Source organism: Pygocentrus nattereri, chromosome 18 (genome assembly GCF_015220715.1).
Source record: "Pygocentrus nattereri isolate fPygNat1 chromosome 18, fPygNat1.pri, whole genome shotgun sequence".
In the NCBI taxonomy this organism is placed as follows: Eukaryota; Metazoa; Chordata; class Actinopteri; order Characiformes; family Serrasalmidae; genus Pygocentrus; species Pygocentrus nattereri.
In genome coordinates, this window is record NC_051228.1 from 39,191,159 (window position 1) to 39,211,829 (window position 20,671).

Here is a 20,671-nt window from a genome sequence, read left to right on the forward strand (position 1 = left end):
TTTGCGTGGAACATTCAACAGCCTGGCTTTCGGTCGTATTTTTTTCCTGCAATTTTTATAGATATCTGCATGATTCAGTGTCAGAAACCACATAAGTCTACTCGAGATTGTCCACCAGTCATTTCCAATGGGAGACCGGGATCTGTAGCCACGATTTAACGACAAGCAGCAAGCCACAAGAGGCAGTCGTGGGCTGGAGGTCAGGGAACCAGCCTTGTGACTGGAAAGTCACTGGTTCAATCCCCTGAGCCAGCAGTACACAACTGAGGTGTCCTTGAGCAAGACACCTAACCCCCAACTGCTCCCCCCAGCACTGTGGATAGGGCTGCCCACTGCTCCAGCCAGCTGTACTCACTGCCCACCAGTGTTGTGGATCTACTAAGGGTCACTTAACTAACTAAGCAACACGGTGCAGGAAGACAAGCAACGGATCAAAATAAATAAACTACGGCTCTGTGTTTACATGCAGAGATTTTTGCCGATCTGACTGATCAGATTCTGATTACAGAGTAAGTCTGAGGTGTTTATTCTCCCTCTACTCAACAATCTGATAGAAAATCTCCGTTTACATGTGCAGATGGTTGATTAGTGTAGTGGGTAACACCTCTGCCTCCTACGCTGTAGACTGGGGTTCAGTGCCCCGCCTGGGTCATCACCCGGCACTATACCAATAAGAGTCCTTGGGCAAGACTCCTAACACCACCTTCACCTTCCTGGGTAAAATGATCAAACTGTAAGTCGCTCTGGAAAAGAGCGTCAGCCAAATGCCGTAAATGTAAACTACAAGATATACTACTATTACACGCATACATAGAGAACCGCTTCGTATAGACGTTACCATGACGACCAGCATCACATGAGCCCAGTCAGATCGAGGCGAGCAGTAATCGTACGGTTAGCTTGCATGTAACAATATTCACATTTTGGCTTCTTAATGTCCTCGTAATTCAGAATAATCGGGCGACATTCGGGGGAGAAACGTGTCTAATATAAACTTCACAATAGTTTCGATTTGCATTCAACTACATAAGCAAGTCTATTTGAGATCAACAGCACTGGCAGCAGCACCGGACATGAAGTTCGTGGCCTTAAACGGTGTAAAAGCAACGCAACTGACTCTGAGGGCTGTTCAGAGCGAGTCATTTCAGGACAGGCTTCGTTCACATTAACGAGTCACTTACCCACTTTAACGTGAGGCATCATTTAAACAGATCTGTGGACCCTCTGTAGAGATAAGCTGCTGATGTGGGCTCTGCGAACTGCTACAGGGAAGGCGACAGGACGAAACAGCGTGAAGGAAAAGATGCTGCTGTGGTTTAGGCAAACAAAAAAATAGGGTTGCTAGGAGCATTCAAGGGATTCAGCACGGCAGCTCATCGGCGTGTCTGATAACACAACCTAACGTAAATACACTCCAGTAGATCATGTTCTCTGGGCAGCTTGTTTAATGATGCACAACAGAGTTTTGGTGAAAACAATAACAGAATATTTTCCTTTGAGCAGTGAAAAGTTCACGTACACGTCTGGAGATGTTCTGCAGTGACGCAGATTAAGCAGCCGTATTACTGCAAACCATTAGTTTCCACAGTCAACCGCGACCAGTCGCATCCATGTTATCTGCTGGACTTTTCCAACCAATAATCAAGCGCAAGTCGAATCTATATGTCGCTGCTGTCGGAACAAAACCTCGTATCTCCAAAACGGCAACTTCACCGGAGAAGGAAAAAACTCACCACATTTTTAATGGAAGTCAATGGAACCAGACATTTTCTCCAAGTAATTTCGAGACGTTTCTTTTAGTCCAATTATCATGAAACTTACACACAATGTAAAGAGCAACAGGTGTTTTCAAATGATGTCAAACACAGAAAAAGGACTAAAGTGGAGATACGAGGTTTTCTATGTATATGTGGCTCTGTACTTTGCTGCTGCTTTTGTTCGTTTACAGGTTGTTGATGTGCTCATACAGTCACACGCACTGAAACGGCACATTACGTTGTTTTTCTAAGTTAAAGAAACTTTAGATGTGCAATTTCTTCTGCACACATTCTGTTTATTTGCTGAGTTTAACATATTGGGTAAAAAAAAAAAAACACAAAATGTAAAATGTGCTGGAATCTTCGCACAGGCCACATTTTTGGCTTTAATTTTTGTTTCCAATAAAGCAACGAAACAGTAAAAGTTGAGAATATGAACTTATTTTCTCTTAGAAAATCAACAAGACGTAATTTAACCAGAGGTGGCCAAATTTTTGTATGTGACTAGTTCTTCCGTGAACGCTGTGCAGCGTAGTTTGTTACCGATGTTACTGATATCACTGATGACTGTGCAGCATCATCTGACTTGTAAATGATATTTTAGACTTGATGTACTTTGATGATTCACGGCACGGTAACAGCTGGAAACACCTGGTTTTATCAATAGAATTTTATTAGAGTGAGAGGACGACGGCGGTAGACTCAAAGCAATGCTGCGTGAGCCGCTGGGCTTCAGGCTGGAACTGCAGATGGTTCGAAGGACCAAACTAGGACAATCTAAGGCGTTAAAAACAGTGGCGTTAATAATTTATCACTGTCACATTTGGCCTCGCTGTGGCTCCACTGCACGTCAGCGCCAAGCCATGCTGCTCACACCTGGACCAGCTCTGCTCCTTCATCATCACGTGCCTTTGAAATGAATGGACCATGTTCACCCGAGTTGGTTGACTGTGTTGTGGTTCCTCTTGTGTTTAGTGGGAGGTGGAGTGGTAAGTATGTGCATGCGTACCCATACAGAGATACCCACACCTGTTCTCTATCTGAGGCGATGCGTCTGAGCGTCCGTCGTGCTGGAGAGGTCAAGATCCGCTCGTGAGCAGATTCACTCGTATTGAGAGACGAAGAGTCTCAGGATTAAATCAGCCACGACTTCCTTACTACTCCACCCATTTACACCACATCTGTTCAGTTATAATCCTCAGACTCGGATTAATCCAGACTCTCTTTAATAACTGACCGCGGTCATTAGCTGGCCGGTCCAGCAGGAAAGTATTCGGTCCGCACCTGATGTTAAAACCCGAGCTTAGTGTGAGAAACAGAAACACACACATCAGCAAATCCATCAATGAGTGAATCACTTCTGATATTAATACACAGAAAAATACAATAAACCCCCAAAACACGGCGAGAAGCACGGAGAGGAAGTCGGCCTCCTGTTCGCCAGATTCTCGTCGGAGTTTTCCCGTTCCACCTTAAATGGAGCATCAGCCACTTTCTGGCCTCAAGCAGCAGCAGCATTTAAGGTGGAACCGGAAAATTCGAACAAGAAGCCGGAAAATAAGAAGCTACTTCAGCTTCGTGTAAGAAGGTGGTAACGTTAATCAATTATGAATATCTAATTAATGCTATAACTCAAAGCTACAAAGCATCAACCATCACTGTAAATAAATAACTACTACATGAAGTTTAGACCCTGAATAGACGATTAAATGAAATAAGCTTAAAATAAAACCAGAGGAAAAACATGAGAGACATGAGCCTGGATTGCTGCGTTCCCTCCATTCTATACTCCTATCCCGCTTTCTGAGAGCAGTATTCCTGAAATAGTGGAATTCTGGACAGTATCTTTATTAAACTGCCGCTCTGTGATGGAACTGAATGCGGTCCAGCAGTGATGTTGACCTCCCCAAGATGGCGTCGCCGTCTGGCTGAGCCTGGCTGGACTCAACGCGGCGTCTAGGTGTGTAACTCTGTGGTTATGTGTACTGCACATACTCATCATGCACTCCTGCTAAGGGTAAAGAGCAATAACGTTTGAGATGTTAAAAGGAGCTCAGCACATCTCATCTGCATCCTCCACTCACACGTCTCAATCGCATTAACGCCTCATTAATGTGCTTGACGCCACTAATTGTTACCAGATCTGCTCCAGTGCAGATCCACTGAGATAAGCAAGACGACAAACAAGCGCGTGCTTCCTAACACCGGGGTCTTGGTGTGTCGAGCTGTAAGGCGTGTGTGGATACTCTGATAAGCTAAATGCGTGTGTGTGGACCTGGTGTGTGATCTGGCACTTACGTATTTCCAGCCCAATGTGGTTTTGCAGTTTTCACAGTAGATGTCAGCCACAGCATGAAGACCTGTCAGCAGCACTCTCTCCTCTGCCGGCCCACATCCAACGTTTACCCTGAGAGAGAGAGAGACAGAGACAGAGACAGAGACAGACAGAGAGAGAGAGAGAGAGAGAGAGAGAGAGAGAGACAGAGAGAGAGAGAGAGAGAAGGGGGTAGATGATAGGGAGTGGATAAATAGACAAAAGACAATACATCAGGTCAAAAGGGTGATTAGATTACAAGCTTCGGCTTTCAGGCGTAACACTCTGACCACCTCCTCGTTTCTACGCTCACTGTCCACTTTATCAGCTCCACTGACCGTATAGCTGCACTCTGTAGTTCTACAGTTACAGACTGTAGTCCATCTGTTTATAAACTCCAGCAGCACTGCTGTGTCTGATCCACTTGCACCAGCACAACACACACTAACACACCACCACCACGTCAGTGTTACTGCAGTGCTGAGAATGACCCGCCACCCAAACAGTACGTGCTCTGTGAGGGTCCATGGGGGTCCTGACCACTGAAGAACAGGGTAACAGAGTATCAGAGAAACAGATGGACTCCAGTCTGTAACTGTAGAACTACAGAGTGCAGCTATACGGTCAGTGGAGCTGATAAAGTGGACAGTGAGCGTAGAAACAAGGAGGTGGTCAGAACGTTACGCCTGACCGGCGTAAAAACAAATGACAAAACATTACACAGTGCGTGAGACTTACACCGAGTTGAACAGGTACGCTCTGCCTTGACTCCCTTGAAAAGACTGCAAAGATAAAAGAGATGAACCGAGTCATTCGGCTGTCTTTTGTCTAGTCTGCAGGCTTCACAGTAAAGTCCACGACAAAGCCAGAAGCAGATGAGCTCAAACAGGTTGTAAAGTAATGCCCTCGTTTAGTAAAACGGCGCTTTGTCAGTGTGGTAAATGTGCACGGCCTACAAACGCCCCTTCATGAAAAACAAACACGGTCTTTACGGCTCCACTGAAGGCCTGGGCAGATGGGGTTTCCCAGAGAGGATGTGAACTAAAGGAAAGCCGGTGATTATGGTGGCCGCAATAGCTGCCTGGCCATATGGGCCCGGATCAACGGATCCCCGGGGTGGCTCTTTATTGGCTGGGCTCGGGAGCCGGGAGCTATTCTTTAAAATGCATATTATATCCTAGAGCACCTGCAGCCGCTTCAGGGTCAGTAAGCACACATTCAAATGTCTTTTCAGTGGCGAGGCGTCTAATGAATGCAGTCGCGTCTCATTTACAACCTCACAAATTATGCCTGATCTTTCCTGGCCTGATGTTCACCTTGAATTAACGTGTGTTTTGTGAGTGGATCTAGACACACTTTGGCTGGATACCACACACACACACACACACACACACACACACACACACACACACACACACACACACACACACACACACACACACTTTTCTAACCCAGCTGTTGGCCTGCCTGCATGTCTTTGGACTGTGGGGGAAACCGGAGAACCCAGAGGAAACCCACGCAGACACGGGGAGAACATGCAAACTCCACACAGAGAGGACGCCGGTCGCCCGGCCGGGGATTCGAACCCAGACCCTTCTTGCTGCGAGGGAAGTGTCCCCAGAGTGTTTAGATGAGGAACATGTTGTTTCCGTTTTTCTTTGTGTACTTAGTTTTCCGTTACGAGTCGGGAAGCTTGGCTTTGATGCTTTCATCAGCCTGGAATGCACGAAGGTTTTTGGTTGGGCCTCGTGTTTCATCCATCTTTCATATCCTTGTTTATCAAACATTCTAAGCCAGAGGTCACGCTGTCCTGTGTGGACCTGGACCTGTAACTGATCAACTACAGAGAATTGTTAAAACTTTGATGGGGTGGTCATGGAATGTTTAACCGTCGGAGACTCACAGACCAATCACATGCGCTGTAAATATCACACGTGACGCTGCTCAGCCAATCAGATCTGTGCATTACGATGAGCTCTGAGACTCGAGTGAGTGACGCCACACAGGGGAGGGACGAGGAGAGAAACAGCAGTCAGAGAAGAAAGTGAGTCAGAGGGGAGTTATTTCATTTTTGTTGAAAACCGCTCTGAATACAAAAATATCACAGCATAATTATTCATGACTCATTGTGCTAAATAGCCAGTTATCTTGTACTTGTAGCACATTATTTCATGCATCATTTCATGTTTTATTAACAGGCCACTGACTTTTCCTGTATGAATGGAAAATGCCAGTCTGACTCCTGAGACAGGCTCGCTGAGAAAAGCGCACGGCGACGTAAAGTTGTGTGAAAATGCGGAAATAGCCTTCAATAAGTTCTCTTCATGGAACACATCTAAATCTGGCATGTCTCTTCTAATTTTCATGCATAAATCTTATGTATTTGCTGAGTTTGATGATGATGATGATGATGAAAATACGATGGCAACAGTAGATCACGAAATCTTACACAGTGCAGCTTTAAATTCAGCAAATAAGCAGTAACTGCATTAAAGCGTGCAGACGTCCGTCTCTGTAGAGGACGTGTCACTTCCTTTCACTTAGAAAACCAACAAACACGTAATTTCACCAAAATTATAGTCATATGCAAATTTTATCACACTAATGACAACATTTCGTTATGTTGCCCACTCCTACGATCTGCCTTGTAATTTATGAAAAGCGCCTCGTTTAACAGGTTCAAGATCGGCACCATATCGCTGCTGTTTGAAGAAAACCTCATATCTCCAGAGCAGTAACTTTACAGGAGAAGGAAAATACCCACTTTACTTTGAATGTAAGTCAATGGAACCGGAAATCTTTCCAAATCGTTGGTTAACTCCTAATGAAATCTACACACAGCGTAAAGCACAACAGGCATTTTCAAATTATGCCAACAACCGAAAAACGACGAGGTTTTCTTCCGACAGCAGCGACGTGTTTGTTGCGTGTTTGTTTGTGTGACTTCCTTGACTCACTGAAACACTGACAGGAACTCATTTGGATCACCTGATGTTGTCCGGGATGCTCCCAACCAACAAACCATGAAATAAAAAGATGGAAAATGAAAAAACGTATTGCTCTAAATCGACACCCATTCTCAAGCGATTCGGACTGACAGCTGAAGCCGCTTGGTTCTGGTGTCGCGGCTCACGCGCCTCTGACTCACATCGACGGCTGATTAGTGCCGCTGTAGCGACCCACAAAACCCCCAACAACCCGGCTTCCTCTGATCCCTGCATGTGTGTCACACACGTCAGAGAAAACCAGAGTGTCATACTGACCCACATTGAGCTCGACACAAGCAGACGTGCCAACACAGGCAGATGATTCCGAGGGATCAGCTCAGCCTACATACGGCGACACGCGCCGAGATCACAGGACGTTACGAGTGATCTGTACAACGTAATGTTTTGGACATGGCAGCAATAAACATAAACAGAAAACCGGGCCATGTAAATGAAGCCCATGCAATGGTAAAATAATAAAACCTGCTCCGACACTGGACACGCATAAATTATCAACAGCTACGTTTTCACACAGCCTAATAATCCATTAATAATCCCACTAATAGCTCAATCAGAATAGAATACGTCCATGTAAACACCTCAGTTGAGTTGATCTGACTGATCGAGGTGGGTAATCCTGTAAATAACCCGTTAAACAGAAGAATAATATCCGTGTAAGCGTCTGTATCCGATTACATTCCCTATCGGAAGGTTTCAGTCCGTTCTGCATGTGTGTCGCGTCACAGTGAGAGTTTATACCGTTCAACACGGCGGAGCAGAAACTGGTCTGCAGAGGAGACGAAGTTCACGCTCTGATCTTTAAAAGACGGCGGTGGGACGGACGTCCAGCTTATGCGTCTCAGAGCACGACGTCTTCCTCTCGGCCTTCTTTAATAAGGACGTGTGAAGGACGTTTTCCTGAGTCTGACGTCATTTTAAAGCAGTTCAAAACACAATCACTGCTCACTGCTGCTCATCTCACTCTGACTGGACTCACGGGATGCTGGTTGTCATTGGAACGTATTCAGTCGGATTGGCTAAAATCTAATGGAACAGATTTTCAAAAATGTTAATTTACATGGTTTCCCCTTTCACCACCGGCCAAGACGTTTATACCTATATCTAAGCTGCGTTCACACAGCAGGTAAAGTGGCCCAAATCTGACTGTTTTTGTTTGGCTGTTCAGATTATCTGTGTGATCTGAATGCGCCAGTCTGGACAGATCAGCTCCTAAACTGAGCTGCGTGAGCAAAAGACCAGCGTCACGGCTCATCTAGAGGTAAACAATCACGACTGCCAACGAACGCCAGCCGCTCCCGGACGACCAGCTTCATCTTCACCAGCATCACAGGAGCATCATGAAGCTTCACTGACTGACAGCTGGGCTCATCACCCAGAACGTGTTCGAGCCGTAAAAAGGGCGCGGTCACTTCTTCGGTTCTCGTCCTCGGGTTCTTTAAACTTTGTTTAACCGTTCTTTGACGCTGCGGCCTCGTTCTCCTGCGGCCGCGTTCAGACATTCAGTTGAAATCTGTTCGGACGGAGGATTCGGATGAGTCTCTAATATTACTGGAATATCACCCTAAATGTTTGAGTCTCAGCAACACGAGACTATGACGAATGTTGAGTTGGACTCACGAAAATGTACCAAGAATTCCGATCTGGCTGTTCAGGCGATTTACATTAAGATGTGCAGAACACATTTACAGTGCAGACCTCGTCAGTGAAAACAAACCGATCCATGCTTCCATGTCGCGGACTGGACGTGACCACAGATGCGGCAGTAAGTTTTTAAGGGGACAGTACTTGAACACAGAGCGGGGAGAGGATTAACCAAATTAAAATAAATCTAAATAACCCACATGAGCAAGATTACGTCGGTTAGAGCTTCTGAATGACGGTTTGATTTCTCTTCGATGAATCGCCCAGCCCTAGTTCAGAGTCCCATCTCTGTATCTCTCAATAACTCCAGTTATGGAAACGATTCTCACTTATTTCCCCCTCGTCCTGCAACTGGACTGTGTTATCTTTGATCTCTTCAGAAATACCTCTTAAAAACGATTAACCTTCATGCTTAAAGGCCACTTTGGCTCTAAATTAAGTAGGCGAAGGGTGGTGTCTGACTTCTGCACAGCACTCTACGATATCGTTGTGTATGAAAAATATGAAAAAGAACATAATAAACATCATAAAGCACGTTAAATGGTCAGTGCTGACCTTGGAGATGAGCTCGTCGTGGTTGGCCAGGTGGGCCCTGCAGTGGATGCAGCTGTAGGTGCGATGGCAGTTGGGCAGGTAGGCCTGGAAGGTTTTGGAGCGTGTCATGGTGGCAGTGGCAGGAGAGACAGCACGGGAGCGCAGGAGGAAGGGCCGGTCAGCCCAGGACGGCTCGCAGGGGAAACAGTGGAGCACGCAGGTGAGGGCCGTGGTGGAGCTCTATTGAGGAGGGAGCACACCTGTGCAGGCCACAGATACGGACAGACCATTAATGTGGAAATTTCCTTTAGGCGGTGTGTTGGGCTGGCAAAGCACTACACTTAAAAGCTGTTAGTTACAATGACATAATCCCAGTGATCAAACCTGGTACCCTGTATTCTGTATTCGGTCCTGGGGATTTGTGAATTCACTTTGACCCGTGTTAAAAAGAAATCAGCACAAAGACATTTAACGTTTTATTGATCATGAGCTTCATTGTTTTTCTATATCTGCAGTCAATCTGAAATTGATGCCTGCAACACATTGCAAAAAAGTTGTCACAGAGGCAATTTAGGACCAGGAATGTTGTGAAAGGTTCAGAAATCATTTTATAAGAGGTGATGCAGTCTCAGGTTTGGCATCCTGGAAAGGCCTCGCCCTTTAAGAGGCTCGCCACTGTGCAGAAAAGTCAGCAAACGTGCAAGGACTTTAGGTAGTTCACCCTCAACAGTGCACGTCAACAGATTCAGGGAATCCGGCAAAATCTCTGTGGGTAAAAAGCCAAAAACCACAACTGGACGCCCTCAGATGGCACTGAAAACCGGCTTCTGTGATGAACACCACGGCACGGGCACCACCACCACTTTATTAATATCTTTCTATGTATTTCTTTCTATTTGTTATTTTAGTGAGGCGTCGTTTCTGAATGTAACAGTCTATTATTGTTGCCATAGTAACACAACAGAAAATGGGTTCTTGTCAGTCAGCGGCAGAGCAAATCATATCAAAGCAAAGTAATATCATTTCATATTATGGCACCTAATCTATTCGATCACTCTTTTAACGGTCACTGTGTTCTCTGTATGGCGAGATGGAGCTGAGCTGAAGTTTGTGCCTTTCTGCTCGTTTATCAGCTAATAAACAGCACTACGCCTGAACCCAAAGCCTTCGTTAAGAATCATTACTCACAAGTGGTCACAGCCCAACACAGAGGGGTTACATGTATCATATCATATCACACAATACCATACCATACAATACCATACCATATCATACAATACCATACCATACCATATCACATAATACAATACCATACCATATCACACAATACCATACCATACCATACCACACAATACAATACCATACCTTACCATACCATATCACACAATACCATACAATACCATACCATACCATACAATACAATACCATACCATATCACACAATACCATACCATACAATACAATACAATACAATACCATACCATATCATACAATACCATACCATACCATACAATACAATACCATACCATATCACACAATACCATACCATACAATACAATACAATACCATACCATATCATACAATACCACACAATACCATATCACACAATACCATACAATACCATACCGTATCACACAATACCATACCATACCATACCATATCACACAATACCACACAATACCATACCATACCATACCATACCACACAATACCATACCATACCACACAATACCATACCATACCACACAATACCATACCATACAATACCATACCATACCACACAATACCATACCATACAATACCATACCATACCACACAATACCATACCATACCATACAATACCATACCATATCACACAATACCATACAATACCATACCGTATCACACAATACCATATCACACAATACCACACAATACCATACCATACCATACAATACCATACCATACCACACAATACCATACCATACCATACAATACCATACCATACCACACAATACCATACCATACCATACAATACCATACCATACCACACAATACCATACCATACCACACAATACCATACCATACCATACCACACAATACCATACCATACCACACAACACCACACAATACCATACCATACCATACCATATCATATCTATCATCACAACATGATATGTTCCTAATATGTAAAAAAAGGTGAAGTTTTGAACTCATGGGCAGAGACTAATGGGGTCTTTTACAAGGACTAATATACAGGGTGATTCCCTTGAAAGAGGCCCCATATATTCTGTAATAAGTCTCTCTGGGATGAATCAATTTGAACCAAACAACGTGCAATGAGCTCCTCAGTATATGGAGTTTCCATCAAGCCTGGGTGCAGAACCAAGTCCCATCATGTGCCTGGCAGAAAATGGAGATCACTTCCAGCATCGCATGTAATGCAACCGATTACACACGCGTGGAGATATGTGGTGTATTTTTTAACTCAGACTGCTTCATCAGAACAGGAGCTACTGCAGAACAATCAGGGCCTCTTTCCAGTGAATATCCGAACTGGACACACACAGGCAAACCCTGCTCTTACATAAACAAACACAAGCTCACACACAAAAGGAAACGATTACGTGGAGCAGGTCAGGTCTTCTGCTAAAGCAGGGACAGTGGGTGGCATCGAGGCCGAGTGTGCGACACGCAGAGGCAACGGGAGATGCAGAGCGCTATTATAGAGACGTGAGGGCAGCGATAAAGTCAGTGTGGTCCAACAGACATGGGGGCAGTAAGACAGACAGTAAGCTGAGACAGACATGGGGGCAGTGGGACAGGCCGGTGTAAAACACAGCCTTGTCCAGAAGGAGCTGGAGCTCAGCCAGTAATGTGGGCACTGGCACAGCCCTGAGGAGCCACTGGCAGAGCTGCATGTTGACACCGAGTACTGAGGCTGTACGGACGCGCATTAATGGACAGATTCAGTTCATCACAGAGAATGAAAGACAAGCTTTTCGTATGATATTAACGTATTATAGCAGGGTCGCTCTGCAGAAACGTCCATTTCTCTGTCCCTAGTGTTTACAGACATATTACACTTAAAAAAACACGAGAAAGTTACAATTTATTTACATTTTAAAATGAAACAATTAGTTATTTTAAAATTTACACCTTCTTGATTGATCAATACTGGTTCATAAATCAATCATACAGAATTCCAATCACCACAGAAGAGCTCGTCCTCACAGTCGTGTGTGAAGGCTGAGGCCACATTTTGAAGAAACAACATTTTTCTGCACTTTTATCGCTACATAACTACGGAATATATGAGTTACATAACAAAGGAAACAAAAACCAAATAAATGTTATAAAATCTGTAATGAAAGTCCCCCAGGAGTCGAGTCACTGGTGTTACTGCGTCTCTTATTCTGAAATAAAAGTCACGCCGATGACGTCACTCGACCTCCTCTGACCTGTTGTCTGAGGATCTATGGAGAAAAGCTCATGGTGAGTCCACTGTGTCTCTCAGTTCTCAGAGATCTTCTCATTCAGCTCAAGATCTCATATGAAGCTTCTAGCTGACGTCACTGGTGTGACCGACTTTATTCTGAGGTCACTGTGAAAAAATAGAAACACAAATGGATTAAATTCCATATTTTAGTGGACGTTCCCTGATGGACCGCGTGTGGTTTGATGTTCTGTAAAATGCATTGATCATTAAAAACGTCTCTGGTGTTTCCTTTATTATGAGGAACACCGATGACGCTCAGTAACACCAGAGACCCCTATGGAGAGTTTCTGTAGAAGGACCCAATACACAAACACAGTAAACGGCTAGTCGACTAAAACGCTCATTAGTTAAGCAGAAACGTCTTATTATTCAAAAACAGCCACCTGTTCTCTATCTGAGGCGACGCGTCTGAGCGTCCGCCATGTTGGAGAGGTCGAGATCCGCTCGTGAGCAGATTCACTCGTATTGAGAGACGAAGAGTCTCAGGATTAAATCAGCCACGACTTCCTTACTACTCCACCCATTTACACCACATCTGTTCAGTTATAATCCTCAGACTCGGATTAATCCAGACTCTCTTTAATAACTGACCGCGGTCATTAGCCGGCCGGTCCAGCAGGAAAGTATTCGGTCCGCACCTGATGTTAAAACCCGAGCTTAGTGTGAGAAACAGAAACACACACATCAGCATTGACTTACATTAAAAGTAAAGTAGGTTTTTTCCTTTGGAGATACTATTTTGGAGATACGAGGTTTTCTCCCGACAACAGCGACATGTAGTGAGCACACTTGCCCGGAACGGTGGGCAGCCCCATCCACAGCGCCCAGGGAGCAGTTGGGGGTTAGGTGTCTTGCTCAAGGGCACTTTGGTCACGTACTGTTGGCTCAGGAGATCGAACCGGGGACCTTCAACAAGGCTGGTTCCCTGACCTCCAGCCCACGACTGCCCCGAGATAACAGCGCTGAGTGCGTGGACGAGGCCAGAGAAAGCTTTTCCTTATACTAGATGTTTATGTATACAGAGTGACAGAGCAGCTGCACTGAATTCGGGTGAATATCACTGCTTCACTGTGGAAAGTGGACGAAAGCTGAAGCCTTTGTTCTGGTCAGAGCTACAAATCAACAAAAGCACTGTCAGCACGTTGGTCGAAGACACCAGGATGCCGTGCTGAGATCACGTGACTCCACCAGATTGACTTGGATTTAAAAACATCTCCTTCTAACTTGAGCAATTATTACAGAAACAAAACATTCCTGTGTCCCAGCGTGAGTTGGCACCATCAGCCCTGTCAACACGGCGCTGCTGACGTCACTAATTCAATCGGAGCAGAGCGCAGGCAGGACCGGACCCATAACACTACAACACCGTATGACATCACGTCAACACGGTTGCTAAGCAGCTTTGCTGTCCTTGACGTGAACCTGGCCCTGGCTCAGGGTACAACCACAGAGGCTGGGTTTATGAGGAGGTTCCAGACGGCGGTGTGTGTGTCGTCGGACTCGCTGCCTGAAATTGGGCTCTTGAGCATAATTAACTATCATTGTGTCCATTTGCTCCTCAAGAGCTCAGCTAATTGATCTCTTCCAGAGGACTAGGCTCATATTCAAACCCAATCTCCTGATGTTCACATGTAGGCCATCCTTGCTTTTGCTTGTCTCCAGCGATGAGGTGGGTAGGAGTGTCTAATAGAGTGGACAGTGAGTGCACACGGTGTTTAAAAACTCAGCAGTGCTGCTGTGTCTGATCCACTCGGACCAGCACAACCAAAAAGGTTCCACTATTGTTCCAAATCCTGAGTGTGGCTCAATTAGTAACTGTGCTGTTATTTTTTTATATTTCTGTATAAACAACTTGCAACTAAAATGAAAAGTGCTTTATAAATAAAGACAATATTATAATTATTATTATGATTATTATTATTATTAATACTCAAAATGTGTTTCTAAGCGCTGAAGCACCTGCCCATTGGTCTCTATTATAAGTCAAAGGGTCTTCGGTTCTTGCGCTAAGTACAGGGAAGCCAGTGGAAATGACTGTGTGTGCTGATGGACCACACGCCGCAGGTGTGGCAGCTGGACATTATGTTGAAACACGCTGGAGTGTTCGTCCAGCAACACCTGACAACGTAACTCAACCGTAAATCTGCATCTGTCGAATCAATCAGGAACATCTTCAGCATGAAACGACTAAATGGCTGAAGGATAAAAGGCTTGATTTTGTCTGGACATGCGAGGATGAGGAAGCTGTAACGCCGCTCATGCGGTAACAGGCCACCCAAACAGAACAGCCATGAGCATCTGCCGCACCTCGTCTATCCCCTTATCCCATTCATGTCATGCAGACCTAATACAGCCTGTCTCAGTACGCCGGCTTTCCGTAAACCAGCCGTGGGCGTCCGATCAAAGCCCAGACAAAGCGGTTTACAGACCACGGCGCTCACACGGTCTGTGTGGTCAGCACAGAGTTCTATCTAAATTTCATTCTGCCCGTTTTAAGCGCTGCAGTCCGTTAAGGCTGGTTACTGAAATGTCGTTTACTAAGAAAGATTTCCCAGAACCTCTCAGCTAAAAGCAGGACACGCACTCGACCCACTTTACAAAACGTCTGCATGACCGAGTCAGCAAGACGTGACTTATTCAGGGTGGTTGGGCAGCTCACAATGGTGGTGATAGGAACCAGACGTCCAAAGCGTTTACTGCTGCTGAAAGCTGCAATCCGTCCAGGGTGTTTCCTGCCTTCCGCCCAATGAGCGCAGGGACAGGGTCAAAGCAGCCCCCGCGACCCAGGAGGATAAGCGGCTTAGGCGAGCGAGTCCTATCCTAGTCAAATGACGCTTTATTGATTTTTCTCTACAGTAAACCCGACGGCTTTGTGCTCATTTTAGTGCACGGTTTCTAGACATTTGTTTGATTTTAACATTTTGGAAAAAATAAAACATAAAATATAAAATGTAAAATTTTACACAGTCTGTGTCTTATGTTATATTCAGCAAGCCGCCGCTGTCGGAAGAAAACCTCGTATCTACAAGATAGAAACTTTACAGGAGAAGAAAAAAAAACATACTTTATTTTTAATGTAAGTCAATGGAACCAGACGTTTTTCCAAGTCATTCTGGGCTGGGTTATTTTGGCCCATTCATCGTGAAATTTACACACGATGTAAAGAACAACAGGCATTTTCAAGCTATGTCAAACTGAAAAACGTCAAAAATGCTGACGCTCTTATCCAGAACGACGTACAACGTGATCATTTTACACGGGAAAGTGAAGGTGGTGTTGGGAGTCTTGCCCAAGGACTCTTATTGGTAGAGTGTAGGGTGGTTACCCAGGCGGGGCACTGAACCCCAGTCTACAGGGTGGAAGGCAGAGGTGTTACCCACTACACTAACCTTCTGCCGACAGCAGCCGCCCCTGGGCATTAAAGGTGCAGAAGTAGGTTCGTAAATACACAGTACCTCATTTGACCAGGGGGGTCAAATCTTCTGCACATGAATCTACACAGTGGATGACCAGGAACAGGCGGGCAAACATTTATCGACATTAATCCCTCACAATTTCAAGACTGCAACGAACAAACCTTCATCTCAGGGTCACCTCGGGAAGAGCTGCTCTACTCTAAGAGCTTCTTCACCTCATTCTCTTCACGCAGGCTGCTCTCTGGCCAATAAGCCACATTACATCTTGATCTGATGGCTGTGTCGTTCTCCAGGTTAGTGGAGATGTTTGGGAATTGGTATATATTACAGGATGGATGCACCCGGCAGAGGAGCCAACAGAGATTCAGTCCAAAACAAATGGGACAGATCCAGGTCACAGTTGGTGTGTGGGCCACAACATGCCACCAGGCTGTACTGTACTGCATGTAGGCCAGGGACTGACCCACCAGGCCAGCAGTGCAGATGGCCAGCTCAGCACCTCTGGCATTCTCACCCGTCCCAATAACCTCAGCTACAGCAGCTCAGAAAGGCCTTCGAAGCCAATGCTCCAAATGCAGAGAATGGTGTATGCAGACTGGGATCCAAGGTCAGTTTCAGCTCCAGAAAATCCACCAAAGCACAAAGACTGAAAATTCCCCAGAAAAAAATTCCCCAAAACTCCAATCACCTCACTCCCCAAATCACCAAGACCTGAGCTAATCACAGTGGCTCTCCTAGTCAGAACAGCTCACAGTGGTGGTGATAGGAACCAAACGTCCCAAGTGTTTAATGCTGCTGAAAGCCCCCTCAGAAAGTTACATTACATGCACAAAAGTATTGGGACACCTGCATGTCACACCTTCAGGAGCTTTTATGAATCCCGCTCTAAACCCATAGGCATTAATACGGAGTTGGACCCCCTTTGCAGCTCTAACACCTTCCACTCTGCTGGGAAGCTTCCTACAATATTTCGAGAGCGTCTGTGGGAATTTCTGCCCATTCATATGATCCATTATATTATCCACTGTGGACAGAACACCTACTGATCTCCATCACCACCTTTGTGAAGAATCTGAGTGTGCAAGTTTCTCTACGACGCTCCATTTCACATCAAACCAGTCTGTGCGACTTTGTTTACACCTCAACGACTGAATTTCCAGGAAAGTTCAGAGGAATTCTCCTTTAACGCAGTTCTAAAACAGGCACCAGGATGTTCTGCATGTTTACCTGAAGTTATGATACATTAACAGTTCTGTCATCAATTCTACACGACATTCATATCGTTCTGACCGCCTCCTCGTTTCTACGCTCACTGTCCACTTTATCAGCTCCACTGACCGTATAGCTGCACTCTGTAGTTCTACAGTTACAGACTGTAGTCCATCTGTTTCTCTGATACTCTGTTACCCTGTTCTTCAGTGGTCAGGACCCCCATGGACCCTCACAGAGCAGGTGCTATTTGGGTGTTGGGTCATTCTCAGCACTGCAGTAACACTGACGTGGTGGTGGTGTGTTAGTGTGTGTTGTGCTGGTACGAGTGGATCAGACACAGCAATGCAGCTGGAGTTTTTAAACACTGTGTCCACTCACTGTCCACTCTATTAGACACTCCTACATCGTCGGTCCACCTTGTAGATGTAAAGTCAGAGACGACAGCTCATCTGCTGCTGCACAGTTTGTGTTGGTCATCCTCTGGTCCTTCATCAGTGGTCACAGGACGCTGCCCACAGGATGCTGCCCACAGGACGCTGCCCACAGGACGCTGCTGGCTGGATATTTTTGGTTGGTGGACAATTCTCAGTCCAGCAGCGACACTGAGGTGTTTAAAAATCTAATCTAATCATGAAAACGTTAAAGGTGATAATCTGCTTGATGTAGTCAAAAGGCTCATTTCAAAACCCTGAAGGAGAATTCCACCTTATTTTCAAACTCTGAGTTATTCGGTCGCTGAGACGTAAACAGAGTCGTTCAGGTTTGGTGTAAATCACTTCACTGTAGAGAAACTTGGACTCAGACATCTTTCCAGTGGTGGTGATGGGAACCAGGCGTCGCCATGGCTACAACACAGATACAGACACTTTATTTACCATCCAGAACCACCAGAGAACCTACACGAGTCTTCTGAGCTTATATGGAACGTTGATGATGGAAAACAGTGGAAAATCTGGAATAATGAGTTTTCTTTGGGGACTATTTTGCCGCACAGCGCCCTGCATGTCTCCCTCCACCATGAATGGAGTTGAAGTTCTCTAAACTCTCATAAAACAGCATCTCAGTCATCAGGCAGTGAATTCAGAACCAGCTCATGTAGGAACTTTCTGTAGGAGCTTTTAGAGGGACGTCTGGTTCCCATCACCACCACTGTGAACGGCTCTGACTCTGTCAGTTTATCTAGAAACCAAACCGTTCAGAACCGCTCAGAACCACTCAGAACCGCTCTGATTACATCTTAATTGTTTAATTATGCAGACGCTTTGGGAAAAATCAGTGGCGTTCCGATTTAACTCCAGGGCACTGTGAACATGAACGCGGCTCATTTCCATAAAAACACGGCGCCCCGCTGGTGACGTCCTGTATAACATCCTGGCCACGACTTAGTAAGGTGTGGGAACGAGATCACTGCTTACTAAGTCATGGCTACGCATTAGAATCTCGTTCCCAGGCTTTCCTAAGTTGTGGCCACGACTTGATCATTTCATTCCCACGCTTTACTAAGTTGTGGCCACGGCATGATCATCTCATTCCCGCGCCTTACTAAGTAGTGGCCGCGCATTAGGATCTCGTTCCCACGCTTTACTAAGCCATGACCACGGCTTGATCATCTCATTCCCACGCCCTAATAAGTCGTGGCCGCGCATTATTTTTATTTATACAGGATGTCATCACCAGGGCTCCGTGATAAAACAAAACCGGCAGGTGCCGAACCGCTTCCGCCGTAAACAGATCGATCCCGTTCGCACGTGTTCCTCAGACCCGACCTGTTCGCTGGAGGCGGCTGTGACTGGGCGGCGCGTTTGCAGACCGCGGTCTGTTTTCTTGTAAGACAGCAGATGCTGGTCAGAACCCAGACTGGACATCCGCGGACACCGCGACCCACGACTCACACGCACAGCGGGTCGAACCGCGAGCGGCTCGAACACAGACCGGACCAGCACCGCGCGAAACTTTGAGGCATCATGACAGTCCGGACGGATCTGCGGATTGGGACCGAGCCGAACTCACCTCTGAATGGAAGAGACCTTTCAGTCGTCCCGTCTCGGCTCCTCTGGGCTCACAGGCTCACGCGCAGTGGGTCTCGAACATGTCCCTAACCGAACTTTCCAGCCTGTCGCTCCTCCAGCAGATCCAGCACCACACGCACTGTAAATACACACAGCGGCCCTACAGCCCCGCCCCCGCGCTGACGGACAGCCGAGGCAACCAATCAGCACGGGATGACGGCCTAGCAACAATACGCTGATTGGCCAGCGGAGAGCGGGAGCCAACCAATAGACGACGAGGGAGAGAAACCCAGGCGGGCAGCACCCGCGACTCACGGGTTCATTAAGCGTTGATTAATCGAGGAAACGCTGGCGGAAATATTTATTCAATTATTATCGATTTATTTACTGAATCAGCTTCACTCACAAGCTCACAGATCAGGACACCTCACAACGGCGGAGGAGACCAATGAGCTCCCTAAATAAACAGCGCCACCCAGTGGTTCTCATCACTGCCACGTGTCTACCACAGTCAGAAAAATAAAACAGGTCCACTGACCTCCACTGACCAACACCAACCAACTCACCTCCTCTAGCTCTGCCAAAGAAAAGTGACTTTAATGAAAAAAAAAACACCAAACTTTTTCAAACTCTGAGTTATTCGGTCGCTGAGACGTAAACAGAGTCGTTCAGGTTTGGTGTAAATCACTTCACTGTAGAGAAACTTGGACTCAGACGTCTTTACAGTGGTGGTGATGGGAACCAGGCGTCGCCATGACTACAACACAGATATAGACACTTTATTTACCATCCAGAACCACCAGAGAACCTACACGAGTCTTCTGAGCTTATATGGAATGCTGATGATGGAAAATAGTGGAAAATCTGGAATAATGAGTTTTCTTTGGGGACTATTTTGCCGCACAGCGCCCTGCATGTCTCCCTCCACCATGAATGGAGTTGAAGTTCTCTAAACTCTCATAAAACAGCGTCTCAGTCATCAGGCAGTGAATTCAGAACCAGTTCATGTAGGAACTTTCTGTGAGGGGCTTTTAGAGGGACGTCTGGTTCCTATCACCACCACTGTGAACGGTTCTGACTCTGTCAGTTTATCTAGAACAGAGCGTGCCACACCAAACCGCTCAGAACTGCTCTGATTACATCTCAGCCGTTTAATTATGCAGACGTTTTGTGAAAAATCAGTGGGGTTCCCCTTTAACTCAACGGCACCATGAATATGAACGTGGCTCGTTCCCATACAGCGTTTTATTGCAAAAAAAAAAAAAAAAAGGTATTAATGCAAAATAATGCATCAGTCTCAGGAC

The 20,671-nt window shown here is 45.9% G+C and overlaps 1 protein-coding gene across 4 annotated transcripts in view; it reads right to left on the reverse strand.

The window, feature by feature from the left end:
- The window catches only part of ypel2a (yippee-like 2a), a 23,463-nt gene extending 3,842 nt beyond the window's left edge, over positions 1-19,621 (reverse strand). The window contains exons 1-5 of one of the 4 annotated variants that reach the window (XM_017722489.2): positions 19,369-19,621; positions 9,276-9,514; positions 4,810-4,853; positions 4,056-4,164; positions 2,408-2,534 (exon numbers count right to left, since the gene is read on the reverse strand). In XM_017722489.2, the coding sequence (XP_017577978.1) occupies positions 2,490-2,534; positions 4,056-4,164; positions 4,810-4,853; positions 9,276-9,383 (306 nt within the window). In that variant the 5' untranslated portion in view covers positions 9,384-9,514; positions 19,369-19,621 and the 3' untranslated portion in view covers positions 2,408-2,489. The other 3 variants (XM_017722490.2, XM_037547362.1, XM_017722488.2) reach the window with 3 other exon arrangements.
- Between the last annotated feature and the right edge of the window lie 1,050 nt (positions 19,622-20,671).